The sequence below is a fragment of the Aphanomyces astaci genome (genome assembly GCF_000520075.1).
Source record: "Aphanomyces astaci strain APO3 unplaced genomic scaffold supercont1.55, whole genome shotgun sequence".
NCBI lineage: Eukaryota > Oomycota > Saprolegniomycetes > Saprolegniales > Verrucalvaceae > Aphanomyces > Aphanomyces astaci.
Genome location: NW_009798318.1, coordinates 163,033 through 178,835, shown reverse-complemented (window position 1 = coordinate 178,835; position 15,803 = coordinate 163,033). Strand labels below are relative to the sequence as shown.

General features: G+C 46.0%; 6 protein-coding genes across 7 annotated transcripts; 3 read left to right on the top strand and 3 right to left on the bottom strand.

Moving 5' to 3' along the window:
• Positions 1-240: 240 nt before the first annotated feature.
• Positions 241-2,647, top strand: H257_14227 (hypothetical protein; the record flags this gene model as incomplete). The annotated part of the gene is made up of 6 exons (XM_009841989.1): positions 241-359; positions 437-534; positions 699-832; positions 1,277-1,533; positions 1,936-2,001; positions 2,416-2,647. The coding sequence occupies 6 exons, from the start codon at positions 241-243 to the stop codon at positions 2,645-2,647; spliced, it is 906 nt and encodes a 301-aa protein (XP_009840291.1).
• Positions 2,648-3,197: 550 nt separating this feature from the next.
• Positions 3,198-6,370, bottom strand: H257_14226 (hypothetical protein). Its single transcript, XM_009841988.1, has 7 exons — positions 5,914-6,370; positions 5,691-5,849; positions 5,058-5,256; positions 4,623-4,747; positions 4,199-4,380; positions 3,589-3,776; positions 3,198-3,387 (listed from the first exon to the last, which is right to left on the bottom strand). Exons 1-7 carry the CDS (start codon positions 6,277-6,279, stop codon positions 3,248-3,250), a joined length of 1,359 nt encoding a protein of 452 aa, XP_009840290.1. The 5' UTR covers positions 6,280-6,370; the 3' UTR covers positions 3,198-3,247.
• Positions 6,371-8,178: 1,808 nt separating this feature from the next.
• On the top strand, positions 8,179-10,113 carry H257_14225. 2 transcript variants are annotated; one of them, XM_009841987.1, is made up of 5 exons: positions 8,179-8,416; positions 8,479-8,643; positions 8,701-9,206; positions 9,248-9,441; positions 9,913-10,113. In XM_009841987.1, the coding sequence occupies exons 1-5, from the start codon at positions 8,192-8,194 to the stop codon at positions 10,050-10,052; spliced, it is 1,230 nt and encodes a 409-aa protein (XP_009840289.1). In that variant the 5' UTR covers positions 8,179-8,191; the 3' UTR covers positions 10,053-10,113. The 2 variants fall into 2 exon arrangements, with proteins under 2 accessions (XP_009840289.1, XP_009840288.1); XM_009841986.1 differs by having other exon boundaries at positions 8,701-9,441.
• A 330-nt stretch (positions 10,114-10,443) lies between these two features.
• H257_14224 (hypothetical protein) lies at positions 10,444-11,448 on the bottom strand (the record flags this gene model as incomplete). The annotated part of the gene is made up of 5 exons (XM_009841985.1): positions 10,444-10,776; positions 10,840-11,004; positions 11,073-11,153; positions 11,216-11,279; positions 11,345-11,448. The coding sequence occupies 5 exons, from the start codon at positions 11,446-11,448 to the stop codon at positions 10,444-10,446; spliced, it is 747 nt and encodes a 248-aa protein (XP_009840287.1).
• Positions 11,449-12,819: 1,371 nt separating this feature from the next.
• H257_14223 (hypothetical protein) lies at positions 12,820-13,425 on the bottom strand (the record flags this gene model as incomplete). Its single annotated transcript, XM_009841984.1, has 1 exon — positions 12,820-13,425. One exon carries the CDS (start codon positions 13,423-13,425, stop codon positions 12,820-12,822), a length of 606 nt encoding a protein of 201 aa, XP_009840286.1.
• A 906-nt stretch (positions 13,426-14,331) lies between these two features.
• On the top strand, positions 14,332-15,253 carry H257_14222 (hypothetical protein; the record flags this gene model as incomplete). Its single annotated transcript, XM_009841983.1, has 2 exons — positions 14,332-14,390; positions 14,665-15,253. The coding sequence occupies 2 exons, from the start codon at positions 14,332-14,334 to the stop codon at positions 15,251-15,253; spliced, it is 648 nt and encodes a 215-aa protein (XP_009840285.1).
• Positions 15,254-15,803: the final 550 nt, after the last annotated feature.

Sequence of the window (15,803 nt, the reverse complement as noted above, 5' to 3'; positions counted from 1 at the left end):
TCCTCGTAATCATTTGACTGGCTATATGATCTACTTCGTTATATCCTTGTATTCTGGTGTGTCTTATGATTTGAATGATGGGGAGATGGGGGCCAATTTTATATATATATATATTAGAATATTGGCCCCACCATCACAAACAAATACTCCATATACATGTATATCATATTTCTTTGCATATTTTTTATTCTATATATATGTATATAATATATATTATTATGCTGTAGATATCAAGGGGCAATGGTCGACGGTCGTATTTGTGGGTTTGGGCGGTACGTGTCGTCGACGGGGGTGGTGGAAGAAGGCGAGTTTTTGGACGGGATGCTGCACGGGGAAGGCCTGCGGGAAGAGCCCAATGGGTATGTAAAAATAATAATATATATATATATCGAAAATATTACGGAATCCGTATTATTTATGGATTATATATATTTAGCCATGTTGAGGAAGGCACGTTTGCATTTGGAGTGTTGGACGGGTATGGCACTCAACGCAACAAATTCCACGACGAGTACGACGGCAGCTTTGACATGGGTACGTACGGTTAAAAAATCATTTCAGATTTATAAAAAAGTGATTTCAAATATTTATTTATTTATTCTATTATAGTATTTTTTAATGTGGAAGTATTTCTTTATAATAACGATCCAATCAGTGTTCTGATAAGAAATATGGACTGGTTTGTACTATTGAGATAGGCACCAAGAGTGGGCGGGGGGTGCTACATCTGCACGACTGCCACGCCACGCTCAGAGGGTTCTGGGCAGATGATTTGCCGTCTGGACGTGGAGATTTGACGTATTTCACCAAGTCCAACGCCCTACGAACTCGAGTACGTTGTTGTGCGCGATCTATATATATATTGAAGTAAGAAAAAATACCAAACAAATGACCAACTACTGGGGTCGAATTGAAGTGTATTTATATAATATATATATTCAACTAAGAACAAATTACACATGAAATGGAGTCGATTCAAGTGATGATGTTGGCATAGCCACGTCAAATGGACTTCTGTATGTGTGTGTGTTGTGGTATGTCTTCGCCGGTTCTTGATATTTCTAATCAAGGCGGAAGATCAAATCTCTTGCAATTCGTGCTACGATCTATCTATATATATGTATATATACATATTTATATATACCCCTAGTTTTATGTAGTACCACGGTTGTAAAAATCCATGCAGGTGGTGGGTGGTATATACGTCATTATATTTACCGTTTGGTTCATACATATATATATATATATACAAAACTGTTTAATTCATGATATATAGAAGTTGTCGACCCCTGCGCCTCAACCTACCACGTCTGTCCAAGTCGAAGAGCCAGACGCATCGGACAGTGTCGAGTTCTGGTACGAAGGGTCATTTAGTCAAGGCAAAGTCAAGGGGCGGCACCGCCATGTAAACGTCCGCCACCAATCTGCCCCTGGTCACGTGCCGTTTACAACGTATGGCAAGAGCATCACGCACATGTCATTTCCCATACAAATGGCAGCAGCGATGGTCAAGCGTAGCACCCGCCATGTCATGTACGTTTGAATCTACCAATGAAAACATATATATATATATACCTTGTTCAAGGGAAGATGATATCCAAGGGATACAAAGTATTGTGGATTCGGCACAAAGTTTCAGACCCCGCCGAATAATCGAATCATCACGAATAAACGACGCTATTGGCTAATATCCATTTTTAAGTGGATTTGATTGGCTCTTAAAGAAAAAGTATATTCAACCAATCAGAACTCCAGCGTGATGCAATATATTGATTCGATAAACCAGGCGAATTTTGGAAGTTTAAAGCGAATAATTCACAATATTGCAAGTCGTCTGCTTTGAGTCCAAGTACCGTTCTATGGAATGTACTAGTATATATATTCGTATACAAGTACTGACGATATGAGTTGACTTTTGGTGTGTGTAAAATATAGCAACAGGCATCGACGACGAGTACGAGAAGCTGCCTACTTGGCCGAGACCGAAACCACCAACCTGCGGTATGTACTTCGTTTATTTATATATATATATATATATATAACCCGAATCGATGTCTATATATATGACTATACATGTATCTAATGTCGTTGTTTACTACGAAGATTCTAGTCATAGAATTCCAATGCTAGATCATCGACATGGACTATAAAGTATATAGATATTTTCAAGTGTATACTGTACATGTATATATATATATATATATATATATATATATCCTACTACTTCATACTAGCTCAAAGTATAATATATATATACATATATTCGAATGAAATAAATATATTCAAAGTATATACAAATGTATATATGCTTTGTCCATCGTACATATATGTTGATGGTTTTGGGGTGGTAGACTTCTCGATTGAGTGGGATTCAGATGATAGGTATGACTGATACATATATACTGTATTTTGTAGGTTGTACTATGATTTACTGGACGAGTTTTACGAAGCATGGGCCAATCACGTGCAAGCAGCAGGACATGCGACCCAATCAGAGGCCGAAGAAGAAGATCATCGAAATAAGAAAAAGACCCCCAAACTCTCCAGGCGACTGGCTGACTTTCCATCGCTGGTGCGCCGCATTCCACTTGAAACCAAAGATAAGATGGCGTTGGCTTTGGCTGCCGTGGACGACTCTACGAAATAGCATACATACTAGTAGTAGTAGTACTAAAAGTAGTCGTACTAATATGAAACGAGTACATATGTATTAATAGTACGTACGACTAGTATGTAGAGCATTCATAAATATTAGTAGTAGTATTACAATGTACAGTTCTTCAAATACCATAGTCGCACAGATTACAGTAGTAGCTCGGTACTACGGGTTACTGCTTCGAGTACACTTATATGGGCCACGTTAATCAAAGCGCCTTCGTGTGTATGTATGTATACTCAAGTGTGGGTATTGACTGGCTGGATATACACTAATCGGGAAATCACAAAACGAAGAGACCATTCCTAGGTGTAAACTAACTTTGCCAGCCTCGATATCGCATATATCTGCGATACGTTGGCATACACCACCAGCACCTGACTTTTGGTGTCACCACCATGAAGTATCAACTATTACGACCTCGAAATGTCAATATCTCCAACAAGCACTCTACTACCTTATGCAACCGACTAACAGGAATCGTATACTGGTACTAGTTAGTCGTAAACACTGTACGTATGCAACTAACTACTAACAAGAATGGTATGGATGGATGTTAGTATATGTTTAGTTGGGTTGACTAGTTGGAGGCTACGAATACGTCGGGCACACGGACGACACGAGCACGTTCTTTTGCCGGTCCACGTCAAACATGTACTTGCCAGGCGCGGCGGCTCGGACTGCTAGTTCCATCTTGGGTGCGCACGTCGCATTCAAGTGCTTGTACCCTCCTACATGTATATATAAATATATATATACATACATATATATATTTAAATATATACATACATATATATATCACCATCTGAACGAGGCAAAAATCATCATAGCCCTTCATTCGGCAAAATAATATATATTATATATATCTGAACAAGGCAAAAAACATCATGGCCCTTCATTTGGCAAAATAATATATATTATATATATATCACCTGGAAAGTGCAAAATAAACGGAATTCCGCCGTGCCACGCAAGTTTGGACGGCGCGTGCGCTTCGAAATACGACGCGTCGCACCCGCCGTGTAGCGTAAAATGGTCCAAATCCCCCGGGGTGACGAAAAAACTTGTCACGAAAAAAATCTCGCCGCTCGTGTCCACTTTGACGTTGATTTCAGGGTACCTAGGACGAAGAAAAAAAAAAAAGAAAGAATAAGTTGATAGCGACCCAATACAATGCAAGTTTCAGCGATGAAGAATCCCTAAAGAGCTAGTGACTGATAGTATACAACAAGTAAGTACTAGTACACCTCCTCGTTCAAACAGTGCAAACCAACCTGGAGATCATGCAACCGAGCTAGCCACATGACAAACCTAGTTACGCCAATCAAATCACGTTCTGTTGAATTTCTGCCAATCCAAACGTTTCATGGATCGTCCAAGAACAGCGCAAGCCAATCAAATCAATTTTCTGCCAATCCAAACTTTAGCCATATCCATGAGGCATAACGTTACTACATTTTGTTTGTCCAAGTTTCGACATTGATATGGCGAAATGAATGAAATATTTGGAGCACAAGCACAAAATCGGGTGGTCGTTGTTACCGGACATATGCCAGCTGGAAGGCGATTTGGTCGCCGTAAAAGAAGAAGGGCGACTCGCGGCGGTCGAATTTTTGCTGCTGCTCGGCATGCACTTGGTTGACCCGCCGGAGGAACGCGCGGACGCTCTGGACATCGCCAAGGATGCCGCCTGATCCGAGGCTCCAGTTGGGGCCCTTGGATAACTGACAATACAAAACACACTCAGTTGAGAGATGAAGAGGGTTATTAATACATTCCAGCCCAACCACCGGCTGAAGAATGTAGTGCATACATTTGTAGGAAACGAAAGGTATTAGTGTTAATATGTGTACAGTACATGTAAATACAAGCTTGAGCCCAACAAATCGATGGATTTGGCGAAAATCCAAATTAGTATTGACGGTTATTAACAGTAAAGACATAGTACGTTGGATATATAGCGTACCGAATTCATGGACGTTTTCGCAGCAATCATGTTGCACATGTTGTCGCCTTGAATCGTCCGTTCGGGATATGTCGAATCCAGCTGGACCGTGAATGCACCATGGCGTAGCTGGTCGCCGTACATGCCTACGAATAAACCCACCAAATCACTTTGGGCAAAATATACTGAGAAAAAATAATCGTTTATGTTTCACCTACTAGTATGTACTAAGTACGTATAACACATCACCACGACCAAGACTACAAGTCGGATGATCGCCCCCTTCGATGAGTCACATGAGGAGTGTCCTATATATATATCCCACTGACCACAAACCATCGTCACACCAATATATATATATTTAAAAGAATATACTCGTAGCTCTATAGGATGAAGCACTAGATTGTGGATGCATCAAACACACACACACACATAGATCAATCAACGATACTGTACCTGGCAACGTGAACGAGTCGCCACAGCCGGGTTCGCCGTTGAAGATGACCCCGCGCTGGTGGTTGGTCTGCGCCAAGAACACCGCGGTGAGCTCACGCAAGTCACGCTGAATGACCACATCCCACGCGTCCGTGAACAAGATCAAGTCGTCGTCGTGGAGGTCGGCGTTGTGCTCAAAGTAATGCGTCAGCCAGTGCACCTACAATTTGTCAGCCGGCGATTTCGGATGTGTCAATAATTAGATTCGAATGCGCTTGATATCACCCCTTCTACTTGTGTGCATGGGGTTGAACGGGTCGAAGTATATGAATAGTATTGTGTTCATTCAAAACTGGTACTGTGGACGCCCCCTGACCAGGTTTGAGGGGTTACTTGTACTGGAGTGATCATCCGTATCGACACGTGATAAAAACGGAGTGATAAAGAACGAGTCAATCATGTGTAGTAGAACTCCATCCAATTAACTTGACCGGACGCGAAGTCTACTAGGATGAACGAAATGTCGTGTTTTCACGTTCATGCGTGTACATATGTATCATGGCACACAAAAGAAGTCAATAGCTAGGTATCTACACATTCAATTGGATACGTCGACATTCAAGTTTGGGGGGGGTGACAGGGGGGAAGGGGTACCTTTTTCTGCTGCCCGACTCGAAAGTCGCCGTCAGTGTTAGCTTTGCTACAAGGCCCCCCGCAGCTCGAATGGTCAAAGAACTCGGTGCTGTGGTCCCACGCCAGCACTTGCAACACCATGCCCGATTGGTACACGGACGACGCGGTCAAGCAAATCTCCTACTCCCGCCATAAAACACAGCACAAACACGCTGTATAAAAGGGGGGGGCAAGATAAGACTACCGCGCGTGGGTTGTCGGCCAGCGTCAAGACACGCAGCGGTCGAGGAATGAATCCGGTGGGGGCTTCAGGAGCCGAGAAAGGGGGCTCGACTACTATCGGGGGGGTCAACTCGACTGGATCGTCGTCGTCGTCACGGAGGACATCGGCGCTGAACGAAGCATTCGTGGGGGAGGGTTGGCTTAACGAGGAGGCGTCGCGCAACGAATTCGACACGGCGGCGGCTTTGGGACGGACGTGGGCGCCGGTGGAGTGCATGAGCGCGTTCATCTTGCGGTACGTGAGGACGTCTGTTGCGCCAAGCAGTGCGCCAGTAGCGAGCAAGGCCAGTAGCGGCCACTGGTACTTCGTGGGCATGACGACTGGCATGATTGGAGCACTCTGATGGTTGTCAAGTGGGTCCCAACGGGGCTTGAACGGTTTGTTTCGCTTGTAACCGAATGTGTCTGCTGGATTTAGACCGAAACCCAAAACAACAATGGAAATCGAGCCAAACTCGTACTACTAAGGTTATTAATAGTACCGTGGAAACGTGGAACTTTGACTTATATATGTACCCGTTGAACCGAGCTTAAACTTCAGGGACTACAGTAGGTATAGCACACTAGTAGTGCCTTTGTCGATATCGACGTCTTGGTTGTCCTAAAGTCATCCTGAAGTTAAACATTGGGAGCCTTCTACTGTAGTTGTGGCCAATTTAACCGACGCTGTATGTCTGTATATCGATCAAGACAGTGTTGCCACCACGGAAATCTCCCCATTCAAATCACCCGTTTACATGTCGACGGTATACTTCGACGATCGAGCTTGCTTTCCTCTTGTTTGAATACTACTAGTACTACGAAGAATTAATAGTACCTCAGACTGTACCTACGCGATTGCAGTGAGAAATTCGATTAAATGGACCTGGAACCCCTACTCATTCAAAGGCCGGAGTGGGCAACCATGACCTGTTGGCCGCTCATAATTTGTACGCCGCCACCGACCTCAATGGAGGCACATGCGACACGATATGGCCGTCCCAGTAAGAAATACAAAAGGGAAACTTTACCTAGGGAATTGCGTTTCCCTAGGGAGTTTTGGCAAAATTGAATAGGGCCATATGGAGGGAACGCTATACCCCATAATTCAAAAATGGCTGCTGATATGCTCCATTAAATGGTATCACCCAATAAAAAGACTGGAATCTGATCCTTATAGACCATCTGCACTATGGTATGATGAGACAATAGACTTGCTCATGCTAGAAATATACTTGTACTACGCCTGTCCCACTTATATTTGTCCCAGTACCAGTCAATAAGATTATACAGTTTATGAAAAACTCTACTGAACCACGCATGTAAACCAAATCCTCTATGTATGGATATCTCAGCACTCAGATCCGATATTATTTATCAAGACTAATAGATGACTACGGTGAGAATTGATCATCATTCCTCTTTTGTTTCTATGATATCTTCCTCAAAGTTAGGACAAACAGCTGCCTGAATTCATATTCAGATTGTCCTTGGAATGGACTATTTAAAAGTATGCTATGTCTACTACAAAGCCTTGAATTGATTGAAATATTCCCATTCAACCCTGAAAATGTGGTCTGGAGCAATATAAGTGGGACAGACGCTTTCGAAGTTGTATGACAAATGTGCAGAAGAAGGTAACCAATCAGATTGCAGGAAATCGATCGTACCATGAGACAACAATCAAATGTAGGCAGGCGTCGACGTACCTTTGAAGTCGGATGTGTCCGTGGCTGGTGCCGCGGCGGCCACAACGGTGGTATCGATGTCTGCGTTGAAGGTGTGGGTGTTGGGAGTCATTATACTCGCGTGGTTGATCTTGTCGATTTGTGTACGAAGAACGTTACAGCTGAATTAGTGTGACAGCGTTAACTGTCAGTGCGACAGGCATCCCTGGTAGACATTTTTTACATAAGCTGCATACCGTAATGTCTGTCCTAAAACTCGATCGATGGATGGCTTTATAAATCCACACAAAAGTCCACGTTGTGGCTGAAAGGACAATACTATTACTACGGTACTCGTAGTACATACTATTAATAGTAGTAGTAGTAGGGTAGGTAGTAGTAGTACATAGTAAAGTGCCAGCAAGTGCATTTATCTTTGAGAATGTATGTAATGGAATGGGCTTGTTTGATTGGGTGATCGTTGACCTGTCAAATTGAGTTCCAGTTCTTGACAGATTCAAATTCCCTAAATAAGAACTATTTAGGGATCCACGTGTACGTTGGATATATGTTCATTGGCGCAAAATTCAAATCATGCCAAGCGACGGCAAACGTGCCGAGTCATCACGAAGTCCGTCGCGCTACGTGCTCCCCATGGTGGCCGTGGGTGTGATGGGCATGTGCTTCTTCGTCGTGGGAGTTGTCAATCTACGCGGTCCCACCCCCCCATCCATGGCATTTCGGCCTCACGTGATCCCGTCCGAGGCTTTCACGCCGCGGAAGGTCCATTACTTGACGTTGGCCGACCTTCCACGCCAGGTAAACAAACGCATGTACATGCAACCAACATACCCTAGATGATCCTCATCTTGCGTCTCTAGGATATCTGCCTCACGGCATCGTCCATCTTTACGTTGTCGAACGGTGAGCTCGAGGTTCTGGCGTGGAACCACAGCACGACGTTCTTTGACGGGACGTCGCCGACAAAGGTCGAGGTCCCGCCGCGCGAAGGCCGCGATACGTTTCGTGCAGGTCAAGCGAAGAAGGTACTCCATCCCTCCATCGTTCCACCCATGTCGTCACGTATACTCGCTCGTCTTCAGATCGACTGGATTGCGCATTACATTGCCCACCACCCAAACCTCCACGAAGACGATATTGTCATGTACACAGACGCATGGGACGTGACGATTCAAAGCAACATGAGCTCCGTGGGATCGGTTCTGCATCGACTCACAAACGGTCGGCGTGGCCTGCTCTTCAACTCGGAGCCATGCTGCGGCGACTCGTTCGGTCTGCCAGGCCCGTATGGCGACTACCTCCGGTCCACGTCGTTTGATGTGCAGCTTTCCCCCCATGAGCCGACGCAGCGCGTGCCGGGGCCGCACATCTGCCGCCAGATGCTCATCAAGTCGTCCATGTACTCGGAGATGGGCGGGCCCAACTGGAGCTTGGGGTCGGGCGGAATCGTCGGCGATGTCAAGACCTTTCGCGAGTTTATGCTCAAGGTGGTGCACATCACCAACGAACAAGTCGCGCGGGCGGTCGCGAACCCGCTCGTGCCGTTGTATGAAGGCGACCAGATCTCGTTCCAATTGGCGTATTTGAGGTTTAAGAGACTGCCACGTCATAGACTTGACGTTTGTATAGGTACCCAGAAATCAACGTGATCGTGGACACTCGCAGTGAAGTGTTTATGGTGTCGTCCTACTTGACGACGAACGGCACGGTGGAGCACTACGACAACGCCCGCGGATGCGATCCCGACTACTTTAAGGACGGCGTGCCGTCGAAATTAGTGTGGTACGGCCAACAGCATGTGCCCATGATCTTGCATTTCCCAGGTAATATATATATATATATATATATATATATATATATATATATATCGATGGTGGCGATGATATCTATATCTATGTATGGATCATTGAGGTATATATATATATATATATATGTATCGATGGTTGAGATAATATATATATGATTGCATGATATACTGTATGTATATATATATATATATCGATGGTTGAGATAATTTATATTTTTTATGGGCCATTGAGGTATACATGTATCGATGGCCCAGTACTATTAATAGTAGTTTTTTTCTTTCGTAAATATTTATAATAATACTACAAAATAACGTTATTATGCTTTTCACTCGTTTTGGCTATTCACACCATAAACCTGGGTGCTTGTTACATAATCCGTACTATGATTTAGGATTACGTTTCGTTACAGAATATGTTTATGGATATTTATTGGGGTATCACTATGTATTCGATGGTGGAGATAATATATATTAACTCGTTGGGTAGGCGGGTACAAAAAACTGTGGGCATCGTGTGCCGACCCCATGGCCGAGTACTTGAAGCCAAGATCGCCAGGCAAACACATGTGGGACGTGGATCGAAATATTAGGATCCCCATCCACTCGGTGTGCGATTATTACGCTTAATCGTCCGAATTATCGACCAAATCGGTTACTTTATCAATAAATAGTTGTCGTCTCCACCGTATTTCCTGTACAGTATGGTCCTATCGATGCTTTGTATGTCAAATTTGCCTATTTTGGGGGATTGTTGAACATATCGAGCAAAGGAGTATGATTGGCTATAAAGAATGAAGGTCGCAATATGATTGGCTAAAAAGATTCATTGCAGTCCCAAAGATACCTCTTCAACTCAGTCTTATATGAAATTTCGAAGGTTCGGGGGTTGATTCATGAGTAGAACACACAAGTAATCTATGGGTAGCACCACCAACGTTGAAGTCACCCAACGTCGAGAGAGAGAGAGAGGGTCGTACAAGAAGGGGGTGGTCGTACAATCAATCGAGCGCTGGCAGTCCTAGTGGTCATCTTGCCGCGGGGTCAAGAGGGGTATGTGGGTGATCCAGAAGGTTTCGTCTTTGATCAAGTCGACGTGCGCGATGGCGATGCTCTTGTCGGGCGTGCGGAAGAGCGTGGATCCGCGCTTGAACATGGGGGAGATGTCGTTGTAGTTGACTTGGAACTGGGAGAAGAGCAGCTCGTGCTTGGCCTTGGCGTCCGTGTGTCGGAGCAGCGCTTCCGCGTCCTGGGGCGTGGATTCGCCGGTGTGTACGAGGGACCAAAAGCATGTATTGTACAAGTTGTTGATGTGGCAGTCGACGTGACGCCAGCTCAAGTAGTCGCGCATGTTCTGTGAACGAAGAATATGAAGATGGACGGGAGGGGGGGGGTTGTATGACACCTTGTACAGTACCTTGATGGACGGGTAGCTCACGACACGGGCGTCAAACGATGGCGGGTACGTCAGTGGGGTCGACTTGAAGTACTCGGGCCAGTGAAATACAAACGCCGATGTGAAGAGTGACCCGACCGTGGACGCAAGTTTCGTCGACCGTCGGTTGTACACGTTCGTCGTCTTCTGTGCATTCAAACGACAACATGTGAGCGAGAGAACAACGGTCATGTATGAGATATATACACTCGTACCGTGAACACGAGGCTGTATTCGTCGCTTTGACCGTAGGCAAGAAAGATGTCCCCAAACTCTTGCATGACCGCCTTGGCACACTACAACACACACCACTCGTTCACATTGCATGTCAAGTCTAAGTCGTCGGTCGTATACATACGCGATTCATGAGGTGCAACCCGCGGGCATCGTTCGGTTTCGCATAGCCATGGGTGTCGGTGAACCTGTGTGGGGAGGAGTACCACGTGAGTCGATAGATACCTCGATGATGTTGATGCGCATAACGTACTTGTGGAATCCTCGACCGTCCACGCGCACGACAATCCATGTGTTAAGAAGGACCTGGTCCGGCAGTTCAAAGTTGCGCACGTACTCGAACCGGGAGTTGGCCATGACGACGGCGCGGGGCTCTCGTATTCCTCCGAATCTGAAATGGCGCGCTGCAAAGTTACTCACGAGCCAATAGAAACCGACGACTCGAATGATTGGCCCCTGAAGTTCGCTTCGACGTTTTGATTGGCTGAAAATTTAGACCTTTTAATATAACAATACCGATAATAATAACTGGGTACAGAATGTGTATCCAAGCAGGATGCACAATAACGCATACATATATATATATCATATATATATATTTACATGGAGACAGTCTTATGTGCGTTGCTTGTCCTTCTAATGTAAGACTATATATTATCAAGTCGATATATATATATATATATATATATATATATATATATATATATATATATATATATACATGGAGACACTCTTATGTGCGTTGCTTGTCCTTCTAATGTAAGGCTATATATTGTCAACTCGATATATTCGAAATTGGAGTGTCAATCGAATGAGCAGCACCAAATCGGCAGACAATCGATTGACCAATCAAAACCCAGAACACTAATCAGGTAGCCAATCAAATCCACTCTTCGATCGAATTAGTGTGTGACTTCAATTAGTGTGAGACTGGATGGTCCTTACATACAAAAGTCAGTGCAAAGAATCGATCGATACATTTTGCGAATCAGCACAAAAGTCCAAATATTGGGTAAAAGGACAATACTATTCTTAGTATGTAGCATGGCCTTCATCAAGGACCATCGCACTAACGTTGATTAGATCGATTGTGATTGGCTATAAACTAAAATTCGAACTCGTTGATTGGTTCTCTCATTTTGCAGATGCAAAAAGAAACGTAGATGGCCAGTTTATGGCGACGGGAGAGTTTAGGGTACCTCAAATTGGCCAATGGAGTTGCTTGAATAGAGGATTAGCCAATCGAATCGCTAGAAAAATGAAATCCTCAAAACAATAGCAAAAACCCGCCTACATATATTTGAAGCTTACTGTTAAATAGTGTAATGACGGTTTGTCCCTCTACAGTACTTATTTTGCCTTGATTGAAGTAAATGAATGCCAAGATATATTCAAGTCGATTAAATACTTCGTAGTAATAAAGAGCATTAGCTATTGTGGATTCGATACGAATTTCCAGGCCCTGCCGAATCGAATCACGAATCGACGCTATTGGCTAATCCAATTTTGAGTGGATTTGATTGGCTATTGCAGAAAGGACAAGACTATATTTCAACCAATCAGAACTCCAGGGTGATTCAATATTGATTCGACAAACCTGGAAGTTTATAGCGAATTCACAATATCTATTGATAAAACAAAAAACTGCCGAAACCCTCAAATGGCGAGTTTGAACATGTTATCCAATCAATATAATCCAAGGGGCCAAGGGGCTGGACTTCAACTTCCCTACATCTCCATCATCTGGACCGCCCAGTTGTCCGCGGTGCTGTAGTCGTGGTGGTGACGCACGCACATCCGTTCGCGCTGGGCCCACTTGGTGCACCCCGTCACGACACATCGCAATCCGCCTCCATGTCCTCGACAGAAGCCGTTCGAAATAGATCCTTTAGCGCAGTCAGACGCTTGGCAACGACCTCCGCCGCCATGGGCCTTGCACTTTCCTGTGGACTGCATGAACTTGAGGCAGCCAGGGACGTCGCAGGGCTTGGTGCCGCCGTGGGTTGTGCATTCACCAGCAAACTGGGCCACTCGGGGGCATCCATGGATGCCGCAGTACCGTCGACCGCCGTGCTGCGTACACATCCCTTGACAACGAGCGAACTTGACACATCCTTGCTTGGCACACAGTTTACGAGTGGGCGGTGGACGAGTGTTATTAGGGAGTACATGGGACGAGTTGAGCAGCGGGAAGGGATCTTCACACGGGAAATCCAACATCGAGATCCCTGGTAGATCGTCGAGGGAGGTCAAGGCATACCCGTCAAAGGGTCCGACATTTTCGCAGAGACTAGTCATGTTCATGGCAGACGTGCTAAAGGCTCGGGCTTCCATGGCTGAAGTGTCTGGATGGATGCACGTTTGAAAATGGCTGTGGCGGCGGGTTGCAGAAGTTCGCCATGACGCCGTCGCATGCAGGATTCGGTCTATTTTTAGTTCTCGTTTCTGACAAACATTCTGCATCGAAATTCAAGGTTTACCCTTGCAAAACAAATTGTTCACTTTAAGGAATTATCCAGTTTGATAACAGCGACGATATGGACGAGGCTACAGCGCAGCCAATGCTGCTTTACCCGATCATAACAGACGACCGCGACCTCTGACAAATACTGACCCACTGGTACTCAAACGAGGGGGTTTCGTTTAGTATAAGTCACAACCGTATCGCAGATTATTTCGTGTTGTATGTGGCATCTTCAACGAGACTCTATCACGCTCGAGAGAAACAACGCCTTTTGTACACCCCACAGCGTGGCACCGGTTGTGACGGTCGTAGGGGTTAGACGCACAAAAGTTACGTAGGTCCGGAGGTTCGGACTTCAGGACCGGATACTCTCGGCTTGGCCAAGAAGAACACAGCAAGAAAGGAGTAGATCCAATGTTAGGCAAATGTAAAAGTGAACTATCTAAAAACTAGCTAAAGCTGACGACCTTTGAAGAAAAGTCGTGTAGAATAAAAGGCAAGATGGTCGAATTCGAAGATGGTCGGCCCGTCGAATAATATACCTTTGCGATGGCAATATCACGATGTGGTATAGTAGTACAAGCCCATGCTCCAGCTCCGTCACAAGTCCCGCGGCGAAGATTCGACCCTCTTGTCGAATTAGAAATGAATCGACAGTGTTGGGTAGGTGGTGTCGGGTAGGTCAAAAAGGGTAAAAGGTCCAATTTGCACGTAGCCGGTTTTCGTCGCCATAAAAGTAGTGTTGCTGGCGCTGACAACCGACAAAGCCGAGGATAATGGTGCAGATGGAGGAGCCGGAAGGAGGTCGCATGAAAATGAGTGGTCATGGAGTTCGGTACGACGAGGCCACGACAAAATGTACGACGGCACCCGGGACCAGGTGCTGGTAGTCTCAGACTGGACGGACATAATATGACTAGGCAGATGATTGAACGAAATAGGTCGGAAAACAAGGGAATAGTCGGTCAGAATAGTCCGTCGGACAACAGTCTTCAGACGGGAACTGACTGTGGTCTCCATCCATCACTCAGTCAGGCAGCCAATCAGCGGCGACCATGAGTTGACTTCGGCCCGTTGGTAAGATCGTCGATTTGTGGTTTTCTGATTAGGGCATTTTCCAACTTGCTCGTCATGGTTCCTAGGTCAGGAGCAGCCGCGAAGAAGAAGCGGTCGACGTTGCTGTCTTTGACTCGTCGCAACGCGGAGATCCAGAGCGAGGCGGCTGTCTTGCGGCAGACTGATCGTCAGGCAGACGAGGCTAATAGAGCAGCAGCGCAGGCCAACGACGCCGCTCATCAGCGACGGCTGGCATTGGCGAACAAGATCGTGGCGGAGACGCAGCAGGACGAGTTCGATCGATGGGTGCCAGAAACGCCGACAGACTACACGGTGGGCGAGTACCTCCAATGGTATACCGCACAGCCCGGCCTGTCCATGAAGTCCAAAGCACACCAAGAGGCGTCCGTGGCCGCGTTTCGAGCGGAGAGGAAGATGAAAGCTAGCGTGCAAGGCCTGAACTCCGATGAGGACGAGGGCAAGACGATCGATGAGAAAGAAGAAGAAGAGGGGGGCAGCCGTAGTGCGTCGGACGATGATGATACCGAGTCGGAGGTAGAGCTCCTTGTCACCAGCGTCGTCGACTCGTCCAGCTCGAAACAGTTGAGTCGCTTGAAGCGGCCGTCGCCCTTGACGATATAGACTGTCGCCCAATCACACAAGCGGATGAAACACCAAGCGAAGCTGGCCGCTTGGAATTGATGAGGTAGGGGTGAAACGTCTGGAGCACATCCGATATTCCTTGTCTGAGGCCTTGAAGAAAGCTTACATCGCAGCGCGTGATCGGAAACCATGGGAGCAATGGGTGGAGAACTTTGTCTCGTTCGTGCCCGGTCAGACGAAGGCTGAGCGGTCGTGGAATTACAGCCGCCGAGGAGGGATATCATGTACGTCAGTCATCCTTCGGTAGTTGTGGTGATGCGAGTTGCTAGGTCCATGCTTCGTCCAACGATCCCAAACACAAACAAGGGAAGGCCAAGAACGAGTGGGTAAGGCTGGTGTCTGAGCTGCATAGGTTCGCCGGGACGTCGGAGTTCCACTTTCTGTTTCACAATGTCCACCCGTATTGGGCCGAGATCACGCAAGAGCTGTACAGTCTGGCGTCGATGCTGACCAGCCTGGGCGAAGAGGAGACCGTACGATACATCGAGACGCACGGGACGCGCCGATGGCCCGACATCGTCGCGTTTTC